Raw genomic sequence first — 25,820 nt, forward strand, 5'->3', positions numbered from 1 at the left:
TTTCCGCTACCACAGTGTTAAGATCACCTGAGTTGGGTGGACCCCACAGCCTGTCTGGATGTTATGGAGAATAGAAAAAAATTTACCTCTGCCGGAAATTGAACTCCGCCTGTCCAGCCCGCATCCCGTCGTAATACCAGCTGAGTTATGGCTTGTACTCAGCATTTCATATTTTTCTTCAGCTGAAAACAGAGCGTCATAGCGGTCATTCCGTCTTTCCCAACAAAACAAGAGAGATTCATTTGTTTCAGTCACAACTTGACCAGGTATAGGCTACAACAGCCCGCGGTGGCGTAATTTTGTTTACAGTACAAAATAAATACTGACAGGCTGTCTGTAAATTTCACTCATAGCTATTACTTCAGCGTGATTACCATGTACATTTTGCGATCTCTATTTATATTATTTCGCAGCTGCGCAGTATTACGAATGAATGAATATGCAATAAATGGGCGGACCATACCAAATGGTCAGTTCACAGGTACACCATCCAATCACTCACACTTACAAAAAACTCGATATCTCTGAATATACTCCTTATTAACAATGGATATTATTTTTCTGCAATGCCAACTAAACATAGGAGCCTCTCCCGCTGCCAGCTGAGTGTAATAATCGAAATTGTTTCAACAAAATTATGCGCCTTATCGATAACAGATATCTTTTTTTTTCGGCAAAGATCGAAATTACATTACCGACTGAAGCACAGGAGCCTATCTCACTCTCACCTGATTGTAATAGCCGAACTGCTGTTGACATTATGCAGGTATCAACAATGGTTCGAGATTACATTGCCGACTAAAGCGTAGGAAACTATCTCACTGCCGCCTGACTGCAACAGTCGGTAACTTTTGTAAACAACAATGGCTACTTCAGTATTCGAGAAATAATCTGGACATCCAAGCAAGCTTTTATATACTACACTTATGATTTCTTTCCATATCCAGCAACACGTGCCTAGCGCCAGTGTTTCATTAATTACTTCCATCAAAATAGAAGTTCTTCGAATATTTGTTACCACGCTCTCTTCCGCTCCCCCCTCAGAAGTTTGCCATGGCGTCAGCCATGTAGTTACTGAAGATATGTAGGAAGTTAAAGAGTGCGATTTTCTGGTGGCCTTTAATGGCACAGTATTCAGACCATACGCTTAGAAAATATATCATTTAGTTCAGAAATTGAAATGGATATCGACGCATTGGCACCGAACGCAGAGACTAATGCAGACACAAATACGCAGAATGACGATGTTGTAAGCCTATTTTATTTCCTAAAGGAAGGAAAATTCCCTACGAGGTGGATTTTTTCAATTTACTTAATCCTTCCAGCCGCACTATTGCCCTGTGGTCGATTCAGCCTCTAACAGAAATGAGTACCAGGAATATTCTTGGCGGTAACGGGCGGACGGCGCATAAGGCTGATAACCTTACCGCCATCTGTGGGCCGATTGTCTAGAAAATGTGGGCACATCAACATCTCACAACCCTATGGGCCTCCACGGCCTGTTACAGGGATACTTTTACTTTAAAGGAAGGGAAATAGACTAAAAGAGTCCGAGCGAACAAAGGTTCTATTGCAGAGTTCTGTTTCGTGGGATATAACGTCACGTAGTCCAATGAAAATGAACTGAAGTTTCGGAGGAACACGTGGCCTCTATATTTAGTCAAACAAGAAACCAGCGTGAAGAAATCAGTAGACAGAGACCTAAATGTGGAAGCGATATGTCCCTCCTAAACGTCGGTTGATTTGCAACGGACCACACGGCGATATATCCCAGAACACAGAATTCTTCATAACCACTGCTATGAGAACCTCAGATTCTATATAAAATTTATTTTGGGATGTGGCGCCGTGTAGTCCAATAAAAATTACACTTTCGGGTGTACGTAGGTAAATATATACCAGACTGCACGGCATAACATTCCAGAAGACAGCATGCTGTAGTCACTGTAAAGGCCCGTCCACATTACTCGTGCTCGTGCGACAGAAGTTTACTGCTGCCGGAAAATCAGGATCTGCAGCTGACGAAGTGGACGCCCAAACTGGTTTGCAAATCTTCGCATTTCTTCACAACAGATATCAGCAGCAGATCCTGATTTTCCGGAGCAGTGAGCTTCTGACGCACGAGCACGAGTAATGTGGACGCGCCTTTATGAGAACTTGAAATCCAAGAACCTTTCCTTTAGTTAGTGTATTCCTATACATAAAAACGATTCCTTACTAAATTGAACAAGCGCCTCTACAGTGATGCCATTTATTCAAGTAACAACACAACCATCCTGGTTGCTTTACTTTTAATATCCGTAAGGAAAATGAAAACTACAGAACCCAAAGCTTTGACGTACATATCAACCACGACTGGCTCCTAACTTTCTTGTCAAGAGGAAACAATCTCTGAAGCAAAGATGTATACGAGTCTGTACCATCCGCTAGCATCGGTTCTGAACAAAAGTATACGTTTCTTTATATCAGGCTTTCTATCGTAGTAAGTGCTGACTTCTGTATCAACTTGCTTTGTCGAACAAGAAAACTTACGGAGTTGAATGGTTCCTTCTCTCTTTTTTTTTTCTCTCGACATCTTACCCTTTGGTCGTATTCCTCTGTAACCTTGATTCTGTTTTGTTTTCCACAATCTGATGCTCTTCGGTCGTCGAAATCTTTGTCTGGGATTTATCGTCGCTAATCTGGCCACAGCCTGAACCCTTTACCTCTCCGCTTAAATTCACTCTTTCCTACCACTACAGAAATAAACTTTCTTTCTTCGTTTCTGTATTTTCCATCCCTTCGCCTCTCTTCCTCCCCACGCTCCTTCTTTCCTAGCTTGCTTTTTCTGCACGGTACAGTTTTCCTGTGCTTACGTAAGCACCACGTCATGATGACATGTGAGGGGTGGACGTGTAACTCTATTATTCTTGACCTCGGCACTAGATGGAAGTGAGCGATCAGCTTCAAGCCCCGGCCGTGTTACCACCGGGGAAAGAGCTCCCAGTATCCATTGGCTAGGAGGCTGATTGGGGTCCAGAGCCCGCCTAGACGCTATAGAATAGAGAAAAATCTTGTATCCCTGCTGGGAATCGAACCCCGAGAGTCAACTTCGCTATACCGACTGAATTATCCTGGTTCGCGTTTTTCTCTATATGCCCTTCACGTATTAGGTTTTACCATGTTAAGTACAGCAGGGGACATGAGTTTCGTTACTGTCTACTGCGTTAGGCTCGGCTGACGATTAAGCCCGTCTCTTCTTCGCTGTCTTCCTACTTCCATTGATTTGTGTTTCATCTTGCCACTTCCTTTCTCTGTTTCTCTTATTCGCTATTACGAATAACCGCTTCAGGACAATGACTATATTTTTTCAGCAATTACTGCACTACTGTGATTTACAAATTTTGGGACGTGTCACCGTGCAATGTGAAAGATGATTACCCGCTTTTACTTTTAGGAAAGTACACTTACGGTATGGCGCAGTCGGTATAGCGACTGGCTACGGGCTGGACGATTGAAGGTTCGGGGATCGAGTCCGAGTGGCATCAAGAATTTTCTCTTCTCCATGTCGTCCAGACCGGCTCTGGGGTCCACCCAGCCTCCTATCCAATGGGTATAGGGGACTCTTTCCTCGGGAGTAAAACGGTCAGGGCGTGAAGCTGACTACTCACCTTCAACTACTGCCGAGCTCAAGAAAATGTGGATCTACACATCCACTCCTCCATACGCCTTCATGGCGTAGTGTTTAATTAGTTAAGCAGGGGGACAACCTTACCTTTTCCTTTACAATCTCTCTCTTCAGGTTCAAAATGTGAGCTGACTAAGCGCCATGCAGAGCAAAATTTGCCTGTGTGCCTTTGTTTGGCTAATATGCACCAAATACTGAGACTGTGTACGTCAGTGCCATCATCATCATCATCATCATCATCATCTCCTGATGCCCCTACAGTAGGCCATATACACGTATTTGCAGGCGTACGAAGTGGACCCAGTCTCACACCATACTACGATTAAAAGAATATATAACATAAAACGAGCCATACGAACCTCATTTTAGTTGCCTCACTTGAGCTTTCCTGTTGTTTGCTTATAGTTCAACATGCATTCTTAGTCTTTCGTCTAATATATTACATTTGCATTGTTCTAAATTGGGCGGCTTTGGTCTACTACAAGGTTCAGTTATGTTACACGGAGTCCAATAACGGCTAAATGCTAAGTGCTAAATGAGTAGCAGTTCGTCCATCTCATTCCATATGGCGCATGCGCACAAACAGCCGCTGTGTTGGAACGGGTGGAATCATTCTGTAGAGACATCTGCGTAAGGAAAGGGGTAATACGAATGTCAAATAAAGAGAGCAGCCCCGTGGTACTGACTGACCCTTACAGTTGATAGTTGACTTCTACATGCTACACAAGGGATATCTCGCCTAGAAGCACTGTGCCTTCTTTTCTGGATTTATTCCATGCTTTAGATTTCAGTTGGGGAAAAGTGTTCCCACAGCCTTCAGTACCACCTCTGTGGCCTAGTGCTCAGAATTCCTGGCTACAGACCCAGAGGTCCCGGGTTCAATTCGATGTGAATACCTTGTAATATGATGCGATAAACCACATTCCACGAACTTAATGACTTTACATATATATATATACACTCTACATCGGAATGGGTCTTTGGAAACTGGAAAGAAAACAACCATAATTTCGGGACTGATATTTGGAATTATTTTGTTCCCAGGTTTAATTAGATCTCTTAAAAAATAAACAACTCGTGTCAAAGCAACAGCATCGTAGTGATGCCAATAGCAGATATATCTCCATGAAAACACTAGTCATTCTTACAGAGAGGGTTTTCAAATTCGAGAAGACTACGAAAGTAAAGCATCCTACCTTTTTTTTTACGTGTAATTATTGGAGGTTTGATCGTTATAAATTATGCGTTACTAGCGGCAAATCCTAGCGTAAATTTGGCCCTGCAATTTGAAAGAAAATTTTAAATGGTTAACATTATTGTTAACCTACTCGCTTGTATTTCAGGTTAGAAGTGTTTATATAGTCGACATATTGTCCATCTCATTTTCCATTTTATTCACACTCCTTTCTTCATTGTATATTTCAGCATTTATCTCCTATATTAAGCAGTTTGGGGTATAATAGTCCCTTTGTGAACATTAATTCTTCCTCTTCCATGCAAGTTAGTGTGAAAGAACATATGTTGACATACAAAATATTGGAGCTCATGCCCATGGATACATTTTCAAGTACATATCATAAATAATACTAATATAGAAGACATATCAACTTGGAATAATATTTGAGATATTCATCTTCTGCTGCTTGGTTTATTTTGGTTTCCTGGCTGGATTATTCATCGACCCTGAAGATGAAGGCGATGTGTTCCTCCGAAGCCCAGGATGGCTTTAATCGGATTACATGAGTCATGTCCCATAGAACTGTTTATTGTGCAATATTAAGAGAGATATCAACTACACAGACCGTGTTACAATTTTATATAAGTTTCCTGTTTTGGCAATCCTCGCTCTGGTTTCTAATCCACACAAAGAAGAAGTTGCCCTGATATGATCACAGCTGTGTACAGAACCTTTCAAAGAAAGAAACGTTTCCCAGGGTAGCAAACATACAGAAAGAGCATTACTTTACTAATGAAACCACACTCTGAAAGGCGAAGATGTAAGTCTCATTCCAGCGCAGTTTTCTTTAAGTCCTAGAACATGGAATCTGCTATTTTCAATATGACTTTCCTTTCGTCTTGGTTCCTCAATTCTTTCTGAACAGTTCTTTGATACTCCCTTGAGACGAAAGTCAAGAGGGAGTTAGTTTCCTGTGGAATGGTGGTTTTCTGAATAATACAAATAGATGTGACAAGAGCTCAAGTTTTCATCACATTTTCTGTTATTTTTCTTCCCTATCATCTTTTCCTCCTTCCTTTTCTTCTTCTATTCCTCTTCCTCATCTTTTCTGTGTGTTATTTTGCGATTATTTTAGTAGCTAGTCTCTGCAGTATCGAAAGATGGGATAACAGGCCTAAATGAACAAAGATTTGGAACAGTCTTTTAATCATTGCCTTTCGTATATGTAGGTAAGGTTAGATTGTAATTGGAGGTAATCAGAGGTTGGGATAGACTGGATGACGGGTTGTGTTTGTAGATAGAATTGGGTTCGGAAGTGATTCTATTGTTTCTGCGCAGATATGACCGGTAATTAATTCAAGGTGTATGCCAGGAGCCATCAGTTATTCCTGGGCGGAAATAAACTGCAAATTTCGAGGGATTGGCCCTCATTAACAGTCGGGGGCTCGAATTGGGTTAGCTCAGGGAGACTGGGACTAGGATCGTGATGACAGGACGTGATTCAGATGAACAGCAGTCGCTCGATGCAACACAGGTTGAAGTACATAGATGGAGATTTATTATCACAGTTGGAGGCACTGTTACGAGTTCGCTGTTGGCTCTGGGTCTTGCAACACTCTCGTTGTTAATTCGTCGTAAGTATGTATATATTGTTTGACTTCATTCCCTAATTGTTGCTACTTAAATTCAGGGCGAATTAAGAAGATAGCCTAAACAATAATTCAGAATGTAGCTGGAGCGTCACTAGGTCATCTGGTTCTACGAGTGAATATTACGGAATAATTCAGTCTGAATTCCTGAGAAGAAGCGTCTGCCTTGATTTCCACATTTCTAGGCGACAGACATCCCCTTGCAGATTCTGATTGGACGTATTAGAGCAGACTAGGAGCTTTTTTATTGCTAGTGGAGTGGAACTAAGTCCTTTATAATGCGGCCACTTCTGGCCTATTGTACCAGCCCCAGATGATATGTGAGGGTGATTGTGGAGCAATTGGTGGAATGAAGATTGGCAGGGGAAACCGAAGTACTCGGAGAAAACCTGCCCCAGCGCCACTTTGTCCACCACAAATCCCACTTGACCAGACCCGGGATTGAACCCGGGCCGCCGCGGTGGGAAGCCAGCGGCTAACCGCTTGAGCTATGGCGCGGCCTAGACTAGAAGGTTACTAAAATCTACATTCTCAAATTGGGAGAGAAACCAAGCGGCCATGGTCTCAGGGGAACTAAGCCATCTGCCGCCCTTCGAGTAATTAACTTTGAAATAGTGTGGGCCCGGAAAACGCTCTGATAAAAATTACGACTTCTGCCGAAGTCAGAGTTTAGAATTTCGAAAGAGCTGCCGCCGCTTCACCCTAGTTTCGTATTTCATTTAACTCGGGGTGACTTTATTTCTGGCAGCTGACTCAAGCCTTGTTATAAGCCGCCTCCTTAAACCAGGAACTTGACTAGATCTATTACAAATGAACTAATTGTATGCTGGAAACAATTAATTCCAAATTGGGCCAGTTAATTAAAGATTGTCCTAATTTGGACTGCTACAGTTTTCAGGGGAGCGGTTGTGGCCTAATTGAGGTGCTCTTCAGGAACTTGCCTGGAGGCACTGAGGGAAACAGCGTAAAACGTCAGTCAGGACATCCAATGTCCAGATCGATATTCGAACCGAACACCTTCCAAATAGAAGTCAGCATTATTGCTGGGTCAGCTGCTGCTCCTCGCTCTTGTTCTGCTTTAGGGCCGAGACGAGCAAAGTGGTGCCAACCCTCAAGAATCGCACCACTAGCGTGGCGGGCAGGTGCCCAGCTCAGATCTCAGAATAGCTACCACATCCTTCCAAATTCTGACTTATTCTTGATAATTTTCTGTATCAATATCAATTCTGTGACTTCTGCATTAAAATAGCGGCGTTAAACGGCTGAAATGCTACAGAGTAAAATTCGTGATTATAAAAAAATTAAGATTTACTGTTGCGAGTTGAATGTTTTAAGTTTTAACTCACTATGAGGGAGATAAGCAATGCACACAGAATTCCATTCTGACAATATTAGAAGATGAAAGTTTGAACACTCAGGCGCAGTGGGAGAAAAATATTGGAATTAATTTTAAGCCTGTTGATTATGCGGCACGCGGCAGCGTAGTTGGGTGAGGGGCTATGCTATAAGCCGGAAGGTCGCCGGTTGGATTCTTGATGAGGTCATTAGATTTTTCAGCTGACCTAATCCTCCCAGCTGGGCTATGGCCCTGGAGTAGACTGAGATTCTAACAGAAATGAGTACCAGGAGACTTCCTGGAGAGTAAAGGGCGGCCGGCGCTTAAGACTGACAGCCTCATCGCCATCTGTTAGCCGATTGTCTAGAAAATGTGGGAGCCTCGACGTCTCAGAACCCTACGGGCCTCCATGGCCTGTTACAGGGATAGCTTTACATTCTTTTACTTTTAGAGTATGGAAAAAATTCCGATGGCTTGTTAAAATATCCAAGAGCAGACACTTCTATGAATATTTTATTGAACCTTAGAGGTTCTGTGAAAGATATTAAATAAGTTCATCGGATGATCGACCATTAAGTTTTCAAGAAGGAAACTGCACCGTGCAGTTAGTTAATTACTTAGTTACGTGTTTCTCGTACGATCATAAATCCGAGAAAATGTTTCATAAAAACGTCAGCGATAAAAGCTTGGCACTTTCCCTCCAGGCCCTCCCTCCTTCCCTCCCTCCATACAAAGTGCTTATACAAGATTCATTATGTTCCTGTAAATGAGGAAAATGCATATGTTATGTCGCGTAAAACTTAGTATACACACACGTTCTGTGTTGGAATTGCATGGCATTATATCCATCCCATACACTTTAGTATCGATGTGGCAGTGATTAATATCCACACGAAACAGGATTTTGAGCTGCCATAAAGCTACTGATATTCCGTTTATACAACTTTTATCTATTGATTTATATCATTAACATCGCCTCCTCATACATTACAACAATAAGAGTGAATTTTCTGATTGCCGATTAAACTTATCAATACGGAGAGTTCGCGTCAGTTAACATCAACGAACCAGCTAATAAATAAATAAAATGAACCATGTCAGCAGCTAAACAAGTAACTAAACTAAATATATAATTTAACAACTAAACAAAAACATTAGGTAAAGAAATAGACTAGCCAACTAAATAAAGATTATTAATTTAGTTTAATTTGATTGAACTTAAATACATTTTTCCTTTGAATGACACTAAAGTTCAATACGGTCCAAGGCCTCCCGCTTTCCAGGATCCGTAAGATATTTGACAGGACTCTTTGGACGGGGGATCGGCAAATCATAAGGTTTTTACGCATGAATATCAATAGGAACACAGGATAAGAGCATAGATACGTCCGTGCCCTGATTGCATACTACCATTGCCCAGGCTGCAGAAGATAATAGAAGCCTTAGACCTTAGAGCCACTAGGACTGGCTTAAGTGTGGCTTTTGTTCTCACTGGTTCTTCTAGCCCATTGAGGCCCAGGCATCTGTTCAATTCTATAATCATTTTTCACAGACTGCAAAACTCCTTGAACGAGTGACAACACGAATAGAATAAAAGCACACACACACACACCAAACATCCATGACCTGAGTGGGATTCGAACCGACGATTCCAGCGTCCGAGCGAGCAAGATAGTTCATGCCTTAGACTGCTCGGCTGCTATGACCGTCTGAGTGTGGCTTACCTAATTAAATAACAAGCAATTAATAAATAAAACTTAACTGAAACAGATTAAATGAAAAAAGAATTGATTAAGAGGTGGAATTTATTAGGCTAGGAATCTGTATTGATGGAAAATATTGCATAGAAACCTATCACTGAATTCTGTGATTATTAAATGACAATTCTTATTAATTGATATAGTAACCAATTGACACCACAGCCCTTTGTTTGTCCCTGATTTTTTTTCTATAGTTTCCTAATTCTAAACGCAGTCGGTAGGTCTCCTTGGAACAGAGATCAGCGCGTCACAATTCCTCTGCCTACACACGGAATTAACGCACACAGACATCCATGGCACGAGTGAGATTCGAACCCACGATCCCAGCGTTCGAGCGGACGAAGACAGTTCATGCCTTAGAACGCCCGGCGACTGTGATCGGCAGTAGTTCCTGTTACCCCAACTTTCCTTTCGAATATTTGTAAATAGCGTTCTTGCCTTAAACGAAAATAAGAGCCTAGCATATTTCCAGCCCGTACACATCACAAGTTCCATGCCTTGGAATACTCCAGTTAACCATCCCGTAAGTTCCAGTCTTGATTTTAATTTCCTGTTTATATCTTGTCTGCAGGTATTGGGCCGTGACCAACATTGACTATATTCACCAGAGGACGGCTCGCCGGATCGGGCTGATGATCCTAGTAGTGTGGTCGGTTGCATTCCTCGTGTGTATAGCACCTCTGTTGGGGTGGAAGGACCCGGAGTGGTGGACAAGGGTGTCGGAGGAACGCGAGTGCCTCGTGAGTCAGGACGTGGGCTACCAGATCTTTGCAACTGCGTCTTCATTCTATCTGCCCCTTCTCGTCATCTTGTTCTTGTACTGGCGGATCTTCCAGACGGCCAGGAAGAGGATCAGAAGACGGGTGACGGCGTCGGCAGGATCTTCGGCAGCAGGCGCGGGCGCCGTTCGGAATCCTGCCGCCGGGGGAGTTATTGCGGGTGCAGCGGGTAAGGCAGTTCATATCAACTGTGAAGGTTATTTACCGGTATATGTAATATGAGCAACTGAGGATCGTTTATCATTTATTTCAGTCACCACCTCATCGGGACTCGAACCCGAGACCTTCCGGCTTGTAGCATAATGCCTCAAGTAACTACGCTATAAGATTTTACAAATCAGCGGTAATGAGCTCACAGTTTCAGCAAGAGGCTTAGTTATTCTTGACCAGTTACGCAACTGTGAGCGTTGTAATATGGTTACCTCATATCCGGTTTTAAGAGGAAGGAAAATGCTTTATATTTCGGTTCATCACGCCACATCGAAAGTTGTGTGAATATTTGAAACAGTTCATTTGCTGTAAACGGAAGTGCTATAGCTGAAGAAAATTAGAATATTTCTAACAAAGCTGCTTTATACTTACCAGCACGGGAATGTTCTTTGCTATGCAGATTTGGAGGAAGTTTGTGAATTGTAAATGTATCCTTCACCCTCTGAGAGGAAACTTAACCTTGCCCGTAAAAATTTAACATCGCGCATATTTTATTAAAATACAAAATAAGAAAAAACTAAAAACAGAATATAGCTAGTAGAAAATATATTGTCACATGTTGGGTACGTCACGCGACAAATAACTATATTACAAACCCACATTTAAATTTCTCTCCTTGCATTACTCATATTTTGTATGTACAAATCCCTTGACTATTTTATGTCAAATTGTGGAGACCCAATTCAATTTCAGAAGAAGCCATGGGCTGTTGAGAGATGTTTATCTGGTGACCCCATGTTAAACTTTCTTCATCTTGAAAAATATTTTAAAGGCGAGAGTCTAAAAAGTTGCAAGTTTCAAATTTTGAAAATGTTTCTCTTTTCTCCCCTTCCTCCACTCTGAATGTTCGTTTCGACGGGGGACCAGCCCTTCGCAAGACCGCTACCTAACACAAACACAGAATAAACACAGACATCCATGCCTTGAGTGAGATTCAAACCCACGATCCCAGTGTTCGAGCGGGCGAAGACATTTCATGCCTTAGATCGCGCGGCCACTGTGATCGGGCGTTCCTACGTTAGTTGCCTATAACAAGCGGAGGTTACTTTCCGAATAGCCCTCATATACCTGTTTTTGCATCAGGCGTAAGAGAGGAAAGGACTCAGTTGAGTCCATTAGACAGAACTGCTGTCGTCACTGGAAGCAGACTTCTGAGCAGAGTACATATCTTTTAAAGGCAACACACTTACTCGTATATTATTGGAATATAGATTCCTGGAACTTCTTTCGATATCCAGTTGTCGGACTCTCTTCTTTTGCCAGACTCGAGTAGGAGCAGCTGCTCCCTTATATCTGATAACGGAAATACGGCAGTCTCCGAAACGATGTGGTTTGTAACGAACCAAGATAATTAACAATGTTCTAAATAGTAATTAATTTATATTATTGGATGTTCATGACACAATTAATCATACTTTAAATAATGTTTGAAGGTGGTTAATAACCTTCAGACTAATCAAGCATTCAGAGTTTAGTAACAATAATTATGGAGGGAGTTTGTTTCGACTAATCGCATGTTGCATTTTACTGTAACTTTTAACATGAATACCACAATGAACTCTTAACATAACTCTTAATTTCCAACTATGTCTTATTGTCTTGCATTGATTTTCAGAGAGGCGATAAAACAGGTACTGAAACATATTTCAGCATTCTACTAAATTATGCTAGATGTCAGATTTGTAGGCTATGGAAGACCGTTGTGATTTGATGACGAACTGAAGAGAGAAACACATCCAGGAGGAAATAAATAACATATTCTTTACAGACGAAAAGTAAAGTAATGTAGGGAAAGTAATAAACTGGTGTAAGATTTGAGGCATTCACGGCGGTGACTATGAAGAAAGCAGTCTTCTGGGATGTGGCGCCGTGTATATGTAGTGTTAACACCACATATACACGGTGCCCAATCCCAGAAGACTGCTTTCTTAATAAACTGGTGTTTGTTTCAGGTACAACAGGAGGAATCGCAGCGGCTGTGATCACAGTGATTGGACGTCCTCTACCGACAATCTCTGAAACCACGACCGCCTTCACAACTGTGTCCTCCACAAACACGAGCCCAGAGAAGGGTTCGTTCGCCAATGGACTGGAACCAGAAGCCCCTACAGTGACAGACTGCAATATCAGCCCTAGCTACCAGCAGCAACAGCATCATCATTATCCTACCAAGAGAAAATCAAAAGATTCAGCCGACTCAAAAAGAGAACGAAAAGCAGCGAAAACATTAGCAATTATCACTGGCGCTTTTGTGATATGTTGGTTACCATTTTTTATAATGGCAATTCTTTTATCAGCGTACAGTGCTTACGAATTCAACGAGTATATGATTGCGTTCTTCCTATGGCTAGGGTATTTTAATTCCACGCTTAATCCTATTATTTACACCATATTCAGTCCCGAGTTTCGTCATGCCTTCAAGAGGATTCTCTGTGGTAAACGTAGCCTGCGGAGAAGAAACAGGCACTTCGGAGTAAGATACCTTCAATAGCTACTACATTGCAACATACACGTATTTAGTAACCGTTGTTCCATGTTCCGTTTTTATGCTCAATACTAAATACAAATAGTACAGCTTTTCTGATTCTTGTGAAGACGTCAAGACTGAATGTGTGTTTATGTGTATGTATGGAAGAGATTGTAGAAGTATACGATATGTCTCTTTGTGAAACATCATTTTGCTTTTATTACAGTTACATTTTTCATAGTAAAGCATTTAGCCTAAAAATTCTATTCGAGATAAATTCAGTTACAAAATGTTAGCGTAAATTTTCAACAGTTGGCATAATGCGGTTGCATAATGAAATGTTAACGAATGCGTTGTTGATAATGAGGATTGATTTCAAAGCGCTAAATCTCATTTGTAACATGGGATGTGTTGTCTTATACCGATGAAAATAGAACTACAAACAATATATAGTTTAAATTATCTGAAATTAAATATGTTTTGGAACATTTCTGAGAAATGTTAATTATATTCTCAACACACGTTCTTTTCTTAACAGTAATCATAATAAGGCTCCATGATCATCATGTATAAATTAATTATGATGAAACCATTTAAAATTTTATCAACTCTAATGGTCACACAGTCTAAGGCACTGTTCGTTTCTGGTTTCATGTTCTAATCCTCTTCATGGTAAAAATATTTGTCTGTATCGTTCTGTCCTTTCACAAGGTTACTAAAATAACACACGATGAAGTGGTCACCTGTGTCTGTTCTTACGTATGCCTACATTTAATTTCCGAAAATTCTAGATGGATTTTGGTTAAATTTGACTTTGATGTTTATATGAAAATTGAGATTTGAAATTTTCTTGGAGGTGAGTGTTAAGATTGCGGTCTTCTGTGATTTGAGTTGTATGATTTGGTAGGTAAATATCAACGTTTCGGAGGAAACAGCTGCCTTTGTTTTTAGGGTAGAATTTATCGGTCAACATTTATGTTATTTCCTATATGTCTGCTATAAACCTTCTTTCATAAGAAGCCTAAATTGTACTTTATCAGTTTTGTCAGAAATGGCCCATCATAAGAAAAATGTGTATATAGAAATAGTAAGACGCACAAATTTTAACTGGAAAATTCGTAGTTACGTTGAATATTTCATATCGAACAAGTACAAATACTTTAGCTTTGCGACAGTACCTTTTTATCTGTAACATGACTGAGCTCAGTAATCACGTCCATTTGTTTTACTTTTGTTGTGGACAAAGTACGTAGTTACACATCCAAGTAATAATTTACTTAAATATTTTTCAGCATGTATTTTGAAAAGCTATAATAATTATGTAACACAGTATCAACTCCGTGGCCTGTAGTCTGCAAGCCAACTGTACCGACCTAGCGATCGCCGCTTGTCGGCGAAGTTAGTGCCAACTTTAGCGGATAAAGGGTGTCGCGTGGTCAGGGCAACGAATCCCCACGGCAGTTAATTTCAGTTTTCTAGACCGGAGCCGCTATTTCCTTGAAATACCTCCACAATTATCCTCACGAGGCTGAGTGGACCCCGTTCCAGACCGCTACTGATCAGAAAATCTGGTAGCGCCTGGAATTGAACCCGAGATCTCTGGATCTGTAGCCAGGCACTCTGACAACTAGACCACAGAGGCGGTCACGTAACACAGTATAATATATGTTAAATATTTGTTTAAGATATATATATTCCAACCAATGTCATTTATAAACATAAGCCTGTACTAAACTAACTTTAAATAAGTGAGGTTACATACGTAATTATATAAATTGGAGATAGATTTTAATTGTACAGATAAATGTTTGAATTGGCATGAGGTAAAATTGCAAAGACCGCTTTTGAAAACTGGAATATTCTTTCCACAATTACTTTATGTTACTCTGTGAGTGTAGAGATCTCATAAGGCCAAGGGAATACATCACAGGAGATACAAAAGCTGTAGTTTCACCGCAATCTGTAATTTATATGAAATATAAATTTAAATTTATAACTTAACAGAAACAATTTATCTTTCAAAACTGTGCCGCGTAACATAAAATATATGTATCTCTCATTAAAGTTTGTGATTGTGATATCCCGTGCACGTAACGAAACATAAGGAAACTAAGAGATTCTTCTGCACGTGTAGGATGTTGGTGGCGCATTGAACAGAAAATCCATATTTCGTGCAAGCTATGTACTCAGTTCTACGGAAAATTACAGTGCCCTACTGCACTGTCCTAAAATGAATACCCAGAAAATTTATTCATCCGGTAATAATGAACAGCCGGATGTAATAAACAGCCGGAACTAAGCTCATCTGATCATATGCTTGTGGTCGTCTTTCACGGAACTTCTTCAAACAGGTAGACAGAGGAGACCTTTGTAATGAACTTCTCCTGTCTTGAAGACTCCGTCGTGTAACAATGGCGTTTGAAGATTTTAATCATGAAATATCCAGCTTAGGAGCACTGCCTGTTATGGTCTATATATTATTTATTATTCATGATTTATTTAGCGACGCTCTTCGACGTAGAATGGCAGGGAAGTTAGTGATTAATAATGTGGAGATGGTGTGGGAGGAAGCGTTTGTGGTCCGGTTTGACTTGTAGTCTCGGAATAGTACAGAGAAGGTAAAGGGTGTCTTACGATAGACACCTTTACATTATCAAACTTCTGAGGCTTTGCAAGCTAAAGGTAAAATTGATCCTGTGCTTAATTAATTAAGCACTGTGCCGTGAAGACTTACGAGGGTTGGAACTTTAATAGTGGCAATACTGCTGTAGAGACGCCATGCAACGGGACCAAATAATGTCGCTTATGCCACACGTTAGTTACATACCTACCTTACCTCAGAGCAAATGGACTCTCCCTTCCCACATCACGCGCATGCGCAATGACGAGAAGAACAGAGCCTCGTGTTAGCCGGCGGTCTAATGTAGTGTTGTCACGATGTTTTCGAAAGAGGAACAACGGAGTTGGATGAAGATTGAATGTGCCAGAGGCCGCACAGCACGACAGTGTCATCAAGGTCTTCAAGAGGCTTGCGGGGAATCTGCATTGCCTTACAGAACAATGGCAAGGTGGGTAGAAACCTTCAACGAGGGACGCCAAAATATGGCAGACATGCGTCGGCCAGGTCGTCCTAGTGTCAGTGTCCGCGTTACTGGAGAATAATCGACGCCATACGATTCGTGAGCTGGCCCGAGAGACAGGATTAGCGTATACGACTGTGCTTCACATTCTGAAGGAACGCCTGGGCATGAGAAAAATTGCATCACGAGGGATTCCTCATGATTTGACGGAAATGCAGAAATGGCTACGATACGACGCTGCTCGTAACCACTTGGAGCGCTATGAGCGCGAAGGAGAGGCTTTCTTACGCGGTATAATTACGCTGGATGAGACATGGGCCAAATCGTACGACACAAATGAAACGCCAATCGAACGAATGGCGTCATTACGGGTNAGAATAATCGACGCCATACGATTCGTGAGCTGGCCCGAGAGACAGGATTAGCGCATACGACTGTGCTTCACATTCTGAAGGAACGCCTGGGCATGAGAAAAATTGCATCACGAGGGATTCCTCATGATTTGACGGAAATGCAGAAATGGCTACGATACGACGCTGCTCGTAACCACTTGGAGCGCTATGAGCGCGAAGGAGAGGCTTTCTTCCGCGGTATAATTACGCTGGATGAGATATGGGCCAAATCGTACGAGCCACGAATGAAACGCCAATCGAACGAATGGCGTCATTACGGGTCACCACAAAAATAAAAAAAGTTCGTCAGAACCCCAGCAATGTGAAAGTTATGGTGATTCTTGTTTACGACTGTGATGGTGTTATCCTAACGCATACCGTTCCCCGACAGCAGACCGTCAATGCGCAGTATTACTGTTCATTTTTTGAACACAACCTGCGACCAGCTTTGAGAAAAAGCGGCGACACTTTCTGCAGAACCCACCCATCATTTTGCAGGACAATGCTCGGCCGAATGCAGCGCAAGCTGTGGCTGATATGTTAGATCGATGGGGCTGGGAAGTGCTGTACCATCCACCATACTCCCCGGACTTAAGCCCTTGTGACTTCGACTTGTTTCCTAAATGAAGGAACCACTTCGTGGCATTCGCTTCAGAATTGTTCCAAAGATTCTTCAGGCAGTAGACCGCTCCATTCGAACTATGAACACAAGAGGCGCTGCTAAAGCTATCCTACGACTTCCACATCGCTGACAACAGCTTGTACACAATGCTGGTGACTACATTGAAGGACAGTAAAACTTCGAAACATGCTTCTGTTTTGTATCAGTTGTAAATAAATAGTTGCCACTATTAAAGTTCCAACCCTCGATGAAAGAGTGGAGGTAAAGCTTCACCATTGTTGACCTCGCCACTAGATGGAGGTGAGTAGTCAGCTTCACGTCTCTGTCGCTTTATCCCTGAGGAACTCTCTCCCCGTACCCATTGGATAGGAGGTTGGGTGGGCCCCAGAGCCGGTCTGGATGCTCTCGACATGAGAAAAATCTTTGAACCTTCCCTGAATCGAACCACGGTCCTCCAGCCCATAGCCCGTCGCTCAGGTAGGCCGTTTATGTGGTTATCTATAGTTGAATAAGATGAAGTGACACGATTATGAACAACAAATACGGAGGAATCGCGGGCGGAATTAACATAATACAGCAAGGACACGAACCGGTACTACTTTAAGGCGAGTTCAACGGAGTACATCTGCTCCAAATTTCTGGGTCTCATTCTGTAGCCGTGAGCTTAGGAAGGAGAAAAGAAGCAATCAATTTCGGTAGCGAGTGGAATCTGAAGTTGGATCAGATTCACCATTCACTAAGCTAAGTCCTCAGAAATTTTCATCGCTTTAGAATTAATAACCGTCTTAGCCTCACATTGTCGTAGGGAAATACGCGTAAGAGCCACCATAGGACACGACCGAAAGTTGATTGCTTAAAAAATGCAATTACGTCTTGTTGATATTGCATATTTGATTTCATTTTCCATCATCGTATTGCACTATAAAAACTGAATCCACAAAGGACAGCATTATCCGAATTGAAATACCCCTGATTAAAAGGAAATACTGCAGAAATGGAACTAGTGGAGTGAAATAAAAACAACTGAAATTTCGTGAAATTTCGACGCCTTCAAATGCTCTAGAAGGAATCAGTGGTACACATGAGATGTTGGCAGGTTTGAAGAAATTGCATGAGGAGCTTCATAATTTATACTCCTCGCCAAACATACTTAGAATGAAAAAAAGTGAAGGAGGGTGAGATGGACAGGGCATGTAGCACTTATGAGGAGAAGATTAATGAGTATAAGATTTTGGTGGGAAACCCGGAAGTAAACAGACCACTGCTAAGATCTAGAAATAGGTGGAAGGATAACATTAAATGGATCTGAGAGACATAGGATGTACTGTTGTGGACTTGATGCATTTGGCTGTGAATAAGGACCGGTGAAGGGCTCTTGTGACCACATTAATAAAACTTCAGTTTCCATAAAATTTGAGGAAATTCTTGAGTAGCTGAGCGAGTGGCGGTTTCTTAAGAATAATCCAGCTCCTTGGAGTTAGCAGTAATGTATGTAGCTAGATTTTTCATTGGTAATTTAGAAACAGAAAAAATGCATAACAGGGTGCTGAGGAGAATATTTTTACCGAAGAGAAATGAAGAGACAGGAGGTTGCAGAAAACTGCATAATGGGGAGCTTCATTACTTGTACTCTTTGCCAAGTATAAGTAGAATCATCAAGTCAGGAGAATGAGGTTGGCAGGGCATGTAGCACGAATGGGGGAGAAGAGGAATGCATATAGGATATTGGTGGCCCAGGATAGGGACCAGTGGAGGGCTCTTGTGAACACGATAATGAACCTTCGGGTTCCATAGCATGCTGATAAATTCTTGAGTAGCTGCAGATTTGGCGGCTCTTCAAGAAGGGCTCAGCTCCCTAAGTATGGAAGTAAGTAAGTAAGTAAGAAATAAAGAACGCATATCGCAAGCGTCTGAACACGTAGTACTGAGGGAAACATTTCTAGGCGTAGGACGGTTGAAGTGAGGAACTTTCTCATTTGTACAAGCCACTTGAGGGTAGTAAAATCTAGGCTGTTAAGAAGGACTGGGCATGTAGCTACGATGAGGGAGACAGGGGATGCGTACAGAACTTTGGTGGGTAACTCTTGAAAGACGCCCACTTGGAAGAGCAAGAACGAGATATGAGGAAGCAATTAAGATGGCTTTTAGTGAAACAGAAGTGAAGATGAGAGTTAACTGGGACGTTGATGGAGATCACGCCCTGTTGCCAATTCTATAGGTGGTGCTGAATCGTGGGGTCCTCTTATTCGAAAGCAGATTTACTTAGAGAACAAAAGAAATAAGTAAAACCTGTCTCCTTTTGGAATTTATACTTCATTGTTTAACGTTTCAGCGTCTACAAGTTTCGGTTCTTTCCTTAATTCCGTCATTCCTCCTCCTCCGATGAAGAGAGGTTTCGATTCAAGTTTGTAAATTACAATTTAAGATTATTAGAAGAGCAGTATACGACACTTCGAAGGATTTAAAATAAAAAAAAATCTGTGTTAAATCTGTCCTTGTCTCTCATAGATTTTGCCGCACGTTTTACACATGCCGATCCATCATGGGTGGAGATTATCAGTTAGACAAGCGGCGTGTTGTGTAGAGTAATAAATGATATTGCTTCCACGCAATTGAACTGCGTAAATATGAGACGGTCTGTTAGTAGCACTCGATGATTAGCCGCCACCAGACGCACTGGACACGATTCTGACTCGTACTGTCAACGCTGGGTCGCCAAATTCTCTTAGAATTACTCAAAATATATATCCACTCACATGTAAATGTGACAAATCAATAAGCCAGCAAGATTCAGAATTGGTATTTTCGGAAAATGTAGTCGCTGCCAACAAAATGTTTCGTGATTTTCTGTGTTGAAATTATAGCTAAGTGAGAGTATAGAAAAATTTGAATCTATCTACTTCTCTGTGTAGGATACTGCAATAATGTGTACAGTTTCACTTTTCGCTGATCGGAAGAGATGGGTTTCGGAGAAGATTCGCGTATATTTACGTCATATTTTGGAGTGTCACGGTATCATAAATTTGGAGGACTCCACCCATACTATATAAGATTTTTATGGTAAATCATTGGGCGAGGATATTCTAAACTCATTCAGGTGTTTTCAACATATCAGAAACTCTCATGAAACCGAATTCAATGTGGGTCCGATTCATACTCATTTGTAGCTTAGTAAATTAGGATGAAAAGGACTTGGATTAACGACAAAATATAGATTTTATTTATGTCATTAATTCCACTTTTTTACAACATGTGCCGAAGATTAAAAAATTACGAAATTCCTGTTTATATTAACGTTTGAATAGTGCAGCGGTACGGACAGAATTCTTTGCGAGGCGCTTCAAGATCACGTTCCATAGTTTGGTTGCCACTGGTTTACACCTTATCCTGTAATAACTTTATGTGTAAATGTTGCGAAAAGCAATGAACAGTATGAAGCGAAACCGCTGTGTGAGCACCCAATGGATTTGCTTCTGTAGGCCACGTGTTCCCCGTGTCAAATGAAGCAGAATTGAATCAGTGTCTTCTATCTCGCTCCCGTCGCCTTCGTGCCACCCGTCGAGAGATGTCGTTTCAAACAGAGCTCTCGGGTTTTGTATAAAAGTGAAAGGTAAATGTATTTAAAAAACAAACAAGTACAAAGCATAAACCTCTCTTTAGTCTGTTACAGTCAGTTGTATTTGATGTCAGAGCGCTTGTGTTTCGGTAGTTTAAATGGATTTTCAGTACGTTGACAAATTTCATATCGTATTTTGTATTGTATTTCGGCTGAAATGGTGCAAGTTAAAGTTCGTGTATCTGCAAAAGATATTGACGGCTGTAATAAAATTCAATGCAGTAAGTTTCTCTTGAAAAGTTGTCACTTTCCTGATCAGGAAGTTTTATATATGCGTAATCCGAAGATTTAATACTATGTTCACATGAGCCTGCCAATAGACCCCATCCAGAATAAACTTCGCACGATTATACCATTCTTGTTTAAGATCCATTTCATTATTATTATTTATATAATAATGTATGATATTTATAATGTAGTGTTTCTTTCATGGCAGAAATCTTAACTTATTTAAATTAATGGAGATTTCTAAGCCAAACAATAAACCAGCAAGAAGCAGGCAGGTTACTATTCAATCCTGAAGATGGAGGATAAGTGTTTCTCCGAAACGTCTGTTTGCTTTCAACTGACTACATGGCGTTATATCACAGAAGGTCGAATTCTTTGTAACCACTGTTGTGAGAACCTGAAATCCAACGTTGTGTTTCGGAGACATTAAACGTTTTCTGCGAAATGAAGCTTTTGTTAGAATATTGAACTGTGAGATAAAATCGATTATTGTGTGGTAGCATCATTACGGATGACTAAATGCGTCTTTGATTATTCAGCTTTGTCATCTCCCATGACAATAATGGTATAAATTTTCCAGGAAAGACAACACAACATAGTGGGAACTGAAAATATGTTCGCAAGTAATTGTGTATGCTTGCTTGCCGAAACAATATACACTGACGTACATACTATATATATTCCTCCCATACGTACGTAAGTGTATTAACGCACTTGTTAGAAGTAAAATATGTGACCTATATGCAATAGGAAATTTCTCTTTATATAAGTTCTTAATTTACCAATTCGTACTTTTTCAAAATCTTTTCCTGAGTTTTTGTTAAAAACCTTAAATTTATATTCTGTTCTCAACGTAAAAACAATGTTTGACATCCATAAAATAACTGTCGAAGCCATTATTTTGTATAACTATAATTTTTAAACATTTCTGCAATCTCTTCAGCACTAACTAGAATGGATGTGTTCTCATTGCACTGTACTTCCCGATAATACATGTGAGGGTACTTGTTTTACTCAAAATCAAGTACAATATTTACAATTCTGTACTTTGTGATGTGCAATCATTGTAAAGTAGATATCCATGTGTTGAATTTTATTTAATTAATTTATATTGCATAATGTGAGATAGGAAAAAGCAGACCTTATAGATAATACACAGATTTAATTGTGATTGTAATTAAAAACTTTCTGACCATAAATGGCTTAGGTAGAAATGTAGCTTTCCTAATGGGTATAAGCTTAATAGTTAAATGTTAATCAACTGAATAAGTTGTTTAAATCCGGACGTTTGAAAGGCCGCTACAGTTCGTTTGGCTTACAAACTGGATTTCGAACTAGAAAAGAAATATCCGGTCCCTAACGATATTCTTTGGATAAAATGTAAAAGAAACTACAAGTGGTCCACTTTTTCCAATTATATTAAAATTTGTTTATAATTATGTGATCATGTCCCAGATACTACCAGAGAGCTTGCCTGCTCAAAATTTCCTGTCTCTCTACCCCTGTATATCAGCTAACATCGCTGTTTTGAATCCCGTTTGTGAAAGTCCAAAACATGTTTCCTTGCCTATTTCTGAGTTCGGAATGAAACATGTATCTTTAGAATCATTAGAATAGTATTTGTGGCAGTAGATTTGTAAAATATTTGAAATACTGAAGCTATAAAACTGTAACAGATATTTTGTTCAATGAAAAATTTGTACTTGTGATACAGCAGCTAGGTCAAAATCATCTGACGAGGGTGTGTAACGGAAGCAACTATTTTTCTAGACGTCTATTGTCCTGCGTGTTTTCAAACACAGTGTTTGGGAAACCAGATTTTATCCGGAATCAGTTGTGAGGGCATTACAGTCCCCGCGTAGTTGGTTGAGGCAGTATACTACATGCCGCAAAGGTCGCGGGATCGAGTCCCGTTGATGTCATTGAATTTTTCATTTGACCTAATCATTCCAGAAGCACTATGGCCCTGGGGTCGACTCAGCCTCTAACAGAAATGCGTACCAGGAATCTTCCTGGGGGTAAAGAGCGGCCGGCGCGTAAGGCTGACCACCTCACCACCGCTTATGATTCGATTGTCTAGAAAGCGTGGGAGCCTCAATAATTCACAACCCTATGGTCCTCCATGGCCTGTTACAGGGATAGCTTTACCTTTTTTTTTTTTTTTACTCATTTGGTAGTAATTGCGACTAGACCTTTCCAAAAGACTCGGCACAGTGGGAACAACTCCTTTTTTAAAATTAATGAGCAAAGAAATACTGTTTTCGAAATTTTCTGTTTGTAAACACTCAAGAAGAGAAAATTTCCAATGTAATAATTGTGTTTGCCGAGATGTAACAGTCTTTATAGTGACATAGAATGCTGAAAAACCTTAGAAACTTATGAATCTTATCCATCTTTGTTGACTACGCAATAACAACTGTAATATTTGAAAGACACGAATGAATATGCGGAGTTCGAACGTATGACAACACGGATACCTCTGGAAATGTTCTTGATAGAAATTAATAATAATATCGTTGAATAAAATTCAGAGGAATCAAGCGTTTATCTGTTATAAAAATTACATCTTCATAAGCCAAATTGAAACACGAGAACTTCGTGGTCTGTAGTCCGCAAGCGAACTATAGCGACCGAGCAACGGTCGCTTATCGGCGAAGTTAGTGCCAAATTTTGTGGATAGAAGGCGTCATGTGGTCGGAGCAACGGATCCCGACCGTCGTTAATCTCGGTTTTCTAGACCGGAAATTGAAACATACCAAAAGCTCGATATTCTTATACCTTTTTTCAATGTGTGCATTGTTGTTGAGAACGAAACTAGGCCCGTATTCTTTTAAGCGGAAAACAGTACCGGTAACTTGCTAAACACTGTAATTATCTCAGATGTCGCTCAAAAGGTTGTTCTTTTCATCTAACAAAAAAGGACACAGTTCCAGGAGACTTGGAAATGTTTTGTCTTCAACCCTTAGGAGAGAGGAAATTCATTCTCTTTGAGGACAAGAGAGACCTCAATTATATCAGGGTTTTTGTAGCTTACAATTCAAAGGACGTGTAGCTGTATGCAAATAGGATTATTATGAATGATCGTGTGGGCGGAATGGGACCATACAAACACAAAAAATGCCCTTCGATCGAGGAAACAAAATCGATTATTGATATTAGACAAAAAGGTCAGCAGTCCCGAAATTTAATATATTGTCATGTTTCAGTGAGCCATAACTCTTCCTTACAGTTCACAATTCCATAACACCCTCTGACCATAAACATCGGATAACATAATGGTGTTCTTCTTTGGCGTACTATCTCAGTGGAGCAGTTACGATAACGTACCGCAGTAGTGTTACCATTCAAAATGAAATTAAAGCTAATTGCGGCAAGTGAGGGATGGTTCATGTCGTTAATAGAATATACACGTATTTCATCTTTCTTAATGTAGTCGGTATTATTCAACTTTCATTGTATTATTGAATTCATTTCTGCATTTCAATTCGTGGTGAAGATTCTGACTGCATTGTCAGTAATGAAAATAGGAATTTATAAATTCTAAACAACAATATCTCTCAAGAATACTGTCTCATACTGCAGAAGGGTGCTTAAACTTCTTGCCAAATCTCTACCAAACTATACAGTATCACATCTCATATGACTGTGATCTTAATACCGACGTGAAAACCTCAAATCTCACAACAGTATTTGTTTCTCATTTTGGCGAACATGGTCAGTATTACGAAGAAAGCAGTCTTCTGGGATTTGGCACCGTGTATATGTGGTGTTAACCGACGTTTCAGAAGAACGTATCGCCTCCATCTTCAGGGTAGAAGAAAAAATTATAAGAAATCTGCAAGCGAAGTGACCGTGAGAACCGGTAAAAGCAGACCCTGGTTTTACCGGTTCTCACGGTCTCTTCGCTTGCAGATTTCTTATAATTTTTTCTTCTACCCTGAAGATGGAGGCGATACGTTCTTCCGAAACGTCGGTTAACACCACATATACACGGTGCCAAATCCCAGAAGACTGCTTTCTTCATAGTCACCGCCGTGAAAGCCTCAAATCTTACATGGTCAATATTGATTAATCGTTTGTCAACCCGTTTAATTTCAGGATGACGTGTGTGTGTATATGTACACAGTGTAAGCTGGGATTCAGGCTTTGACGGTGGACTTGACGTATAAAATCCAACAGGGTTCAAGATTTCTCCATTTTTTCTTTTTCTAAAAGTATTTTGTAGGTGATTTGATATGTCCATATTATTTTGTATTTATGTTTTACCAAAAAAAAAAAAAAGCTTTACAGAAATGTAATTATTGAGAAAGTGTGTACTGTGAGAGGTACTTCAAAGCGACGAATGAAAAATGGTTTATGCATCATTATAAATTACGTCAAGCAAACTGCGAGTTTACAGTAGTTGAATATGTGAATGATTGATGGACCACTTTAATGAAATCTCCATTACCGTACTACGTGTAATAACATGACATCTAGAGAACCTTTTTACAATATAACATTGATGTACAGTTAACGTACCATAACCCTGCAGTCAGTATTTTTTTTTCTGTGGCGCTACAGCCCCAATTTGGGCCTAGGCCTACCTCCATGAAACTCTCTGTTTCACTTCGGTTTACTAGATCTTACACATGCGGTAGAACTCCTTGGGCGAGTGATCAGCTCGTCGCAAGGCCTCTACCTGTACAAAAACACAGAAAAACGCACACAAACATCCATGCCCTGAGTGGGATTCGAACCCACGATCCCGGCTTCCGAGCGAGCGAAGACAGTTCATGCCTTAGACCACTCGGCTACCGTGACCGGCTGCAGTCAGTATAGGCACATAGTTTTTTGC

General features: G+C 40.6%; 1 protein-coding gene across 2 annotated transcripts in view; it reads left to right on the forward strand.

Annotated features, from left to right (window-relative positions):
- The window catches only part of LOC111874370 (5-hydroxytryptamine receptor), a 260,670-nt gene extending 246,283 nt beyond the window's left edge, over positions 1-14,387 (forward strand). For both annotated transcript variants that reach the window (XM_023869819.2, XM_023869821.2), the window contains 2 exons: positions 10,161-10,537; positions 12,531-14,387. In XM_023869819.2, the coding sequence (XP_023725587.1) occupies positions 10,161-10,537; positions 12,531-13,069 (916 nt within the window). In that variant the 3' untranslated portion in view covers positions 13,070-14,387. The remainder of the gene's footprint in view (positions 1-10,160; positions 10,538-12,530) is intronic.
- The last annotated feature ends 11,433 nt before the right edge of the window (positions 14,388-25,820 follow it).

The sequence above is a fragment of the Cryptotermes secundus genome, unplaced genomic scaffold (assembly GCF_002891405.2).
Source record: "Cryptotermes secundus unplaced genomic scaffold, Csec_1.0 scaffold49, whole genome shotgun sequence".
NCBI lineage: Eukaryota > Metazoa > Arthropoda > Insecta > Blattodea > Kalotermitidae > Cryptotermes > Cryptotermes secundus.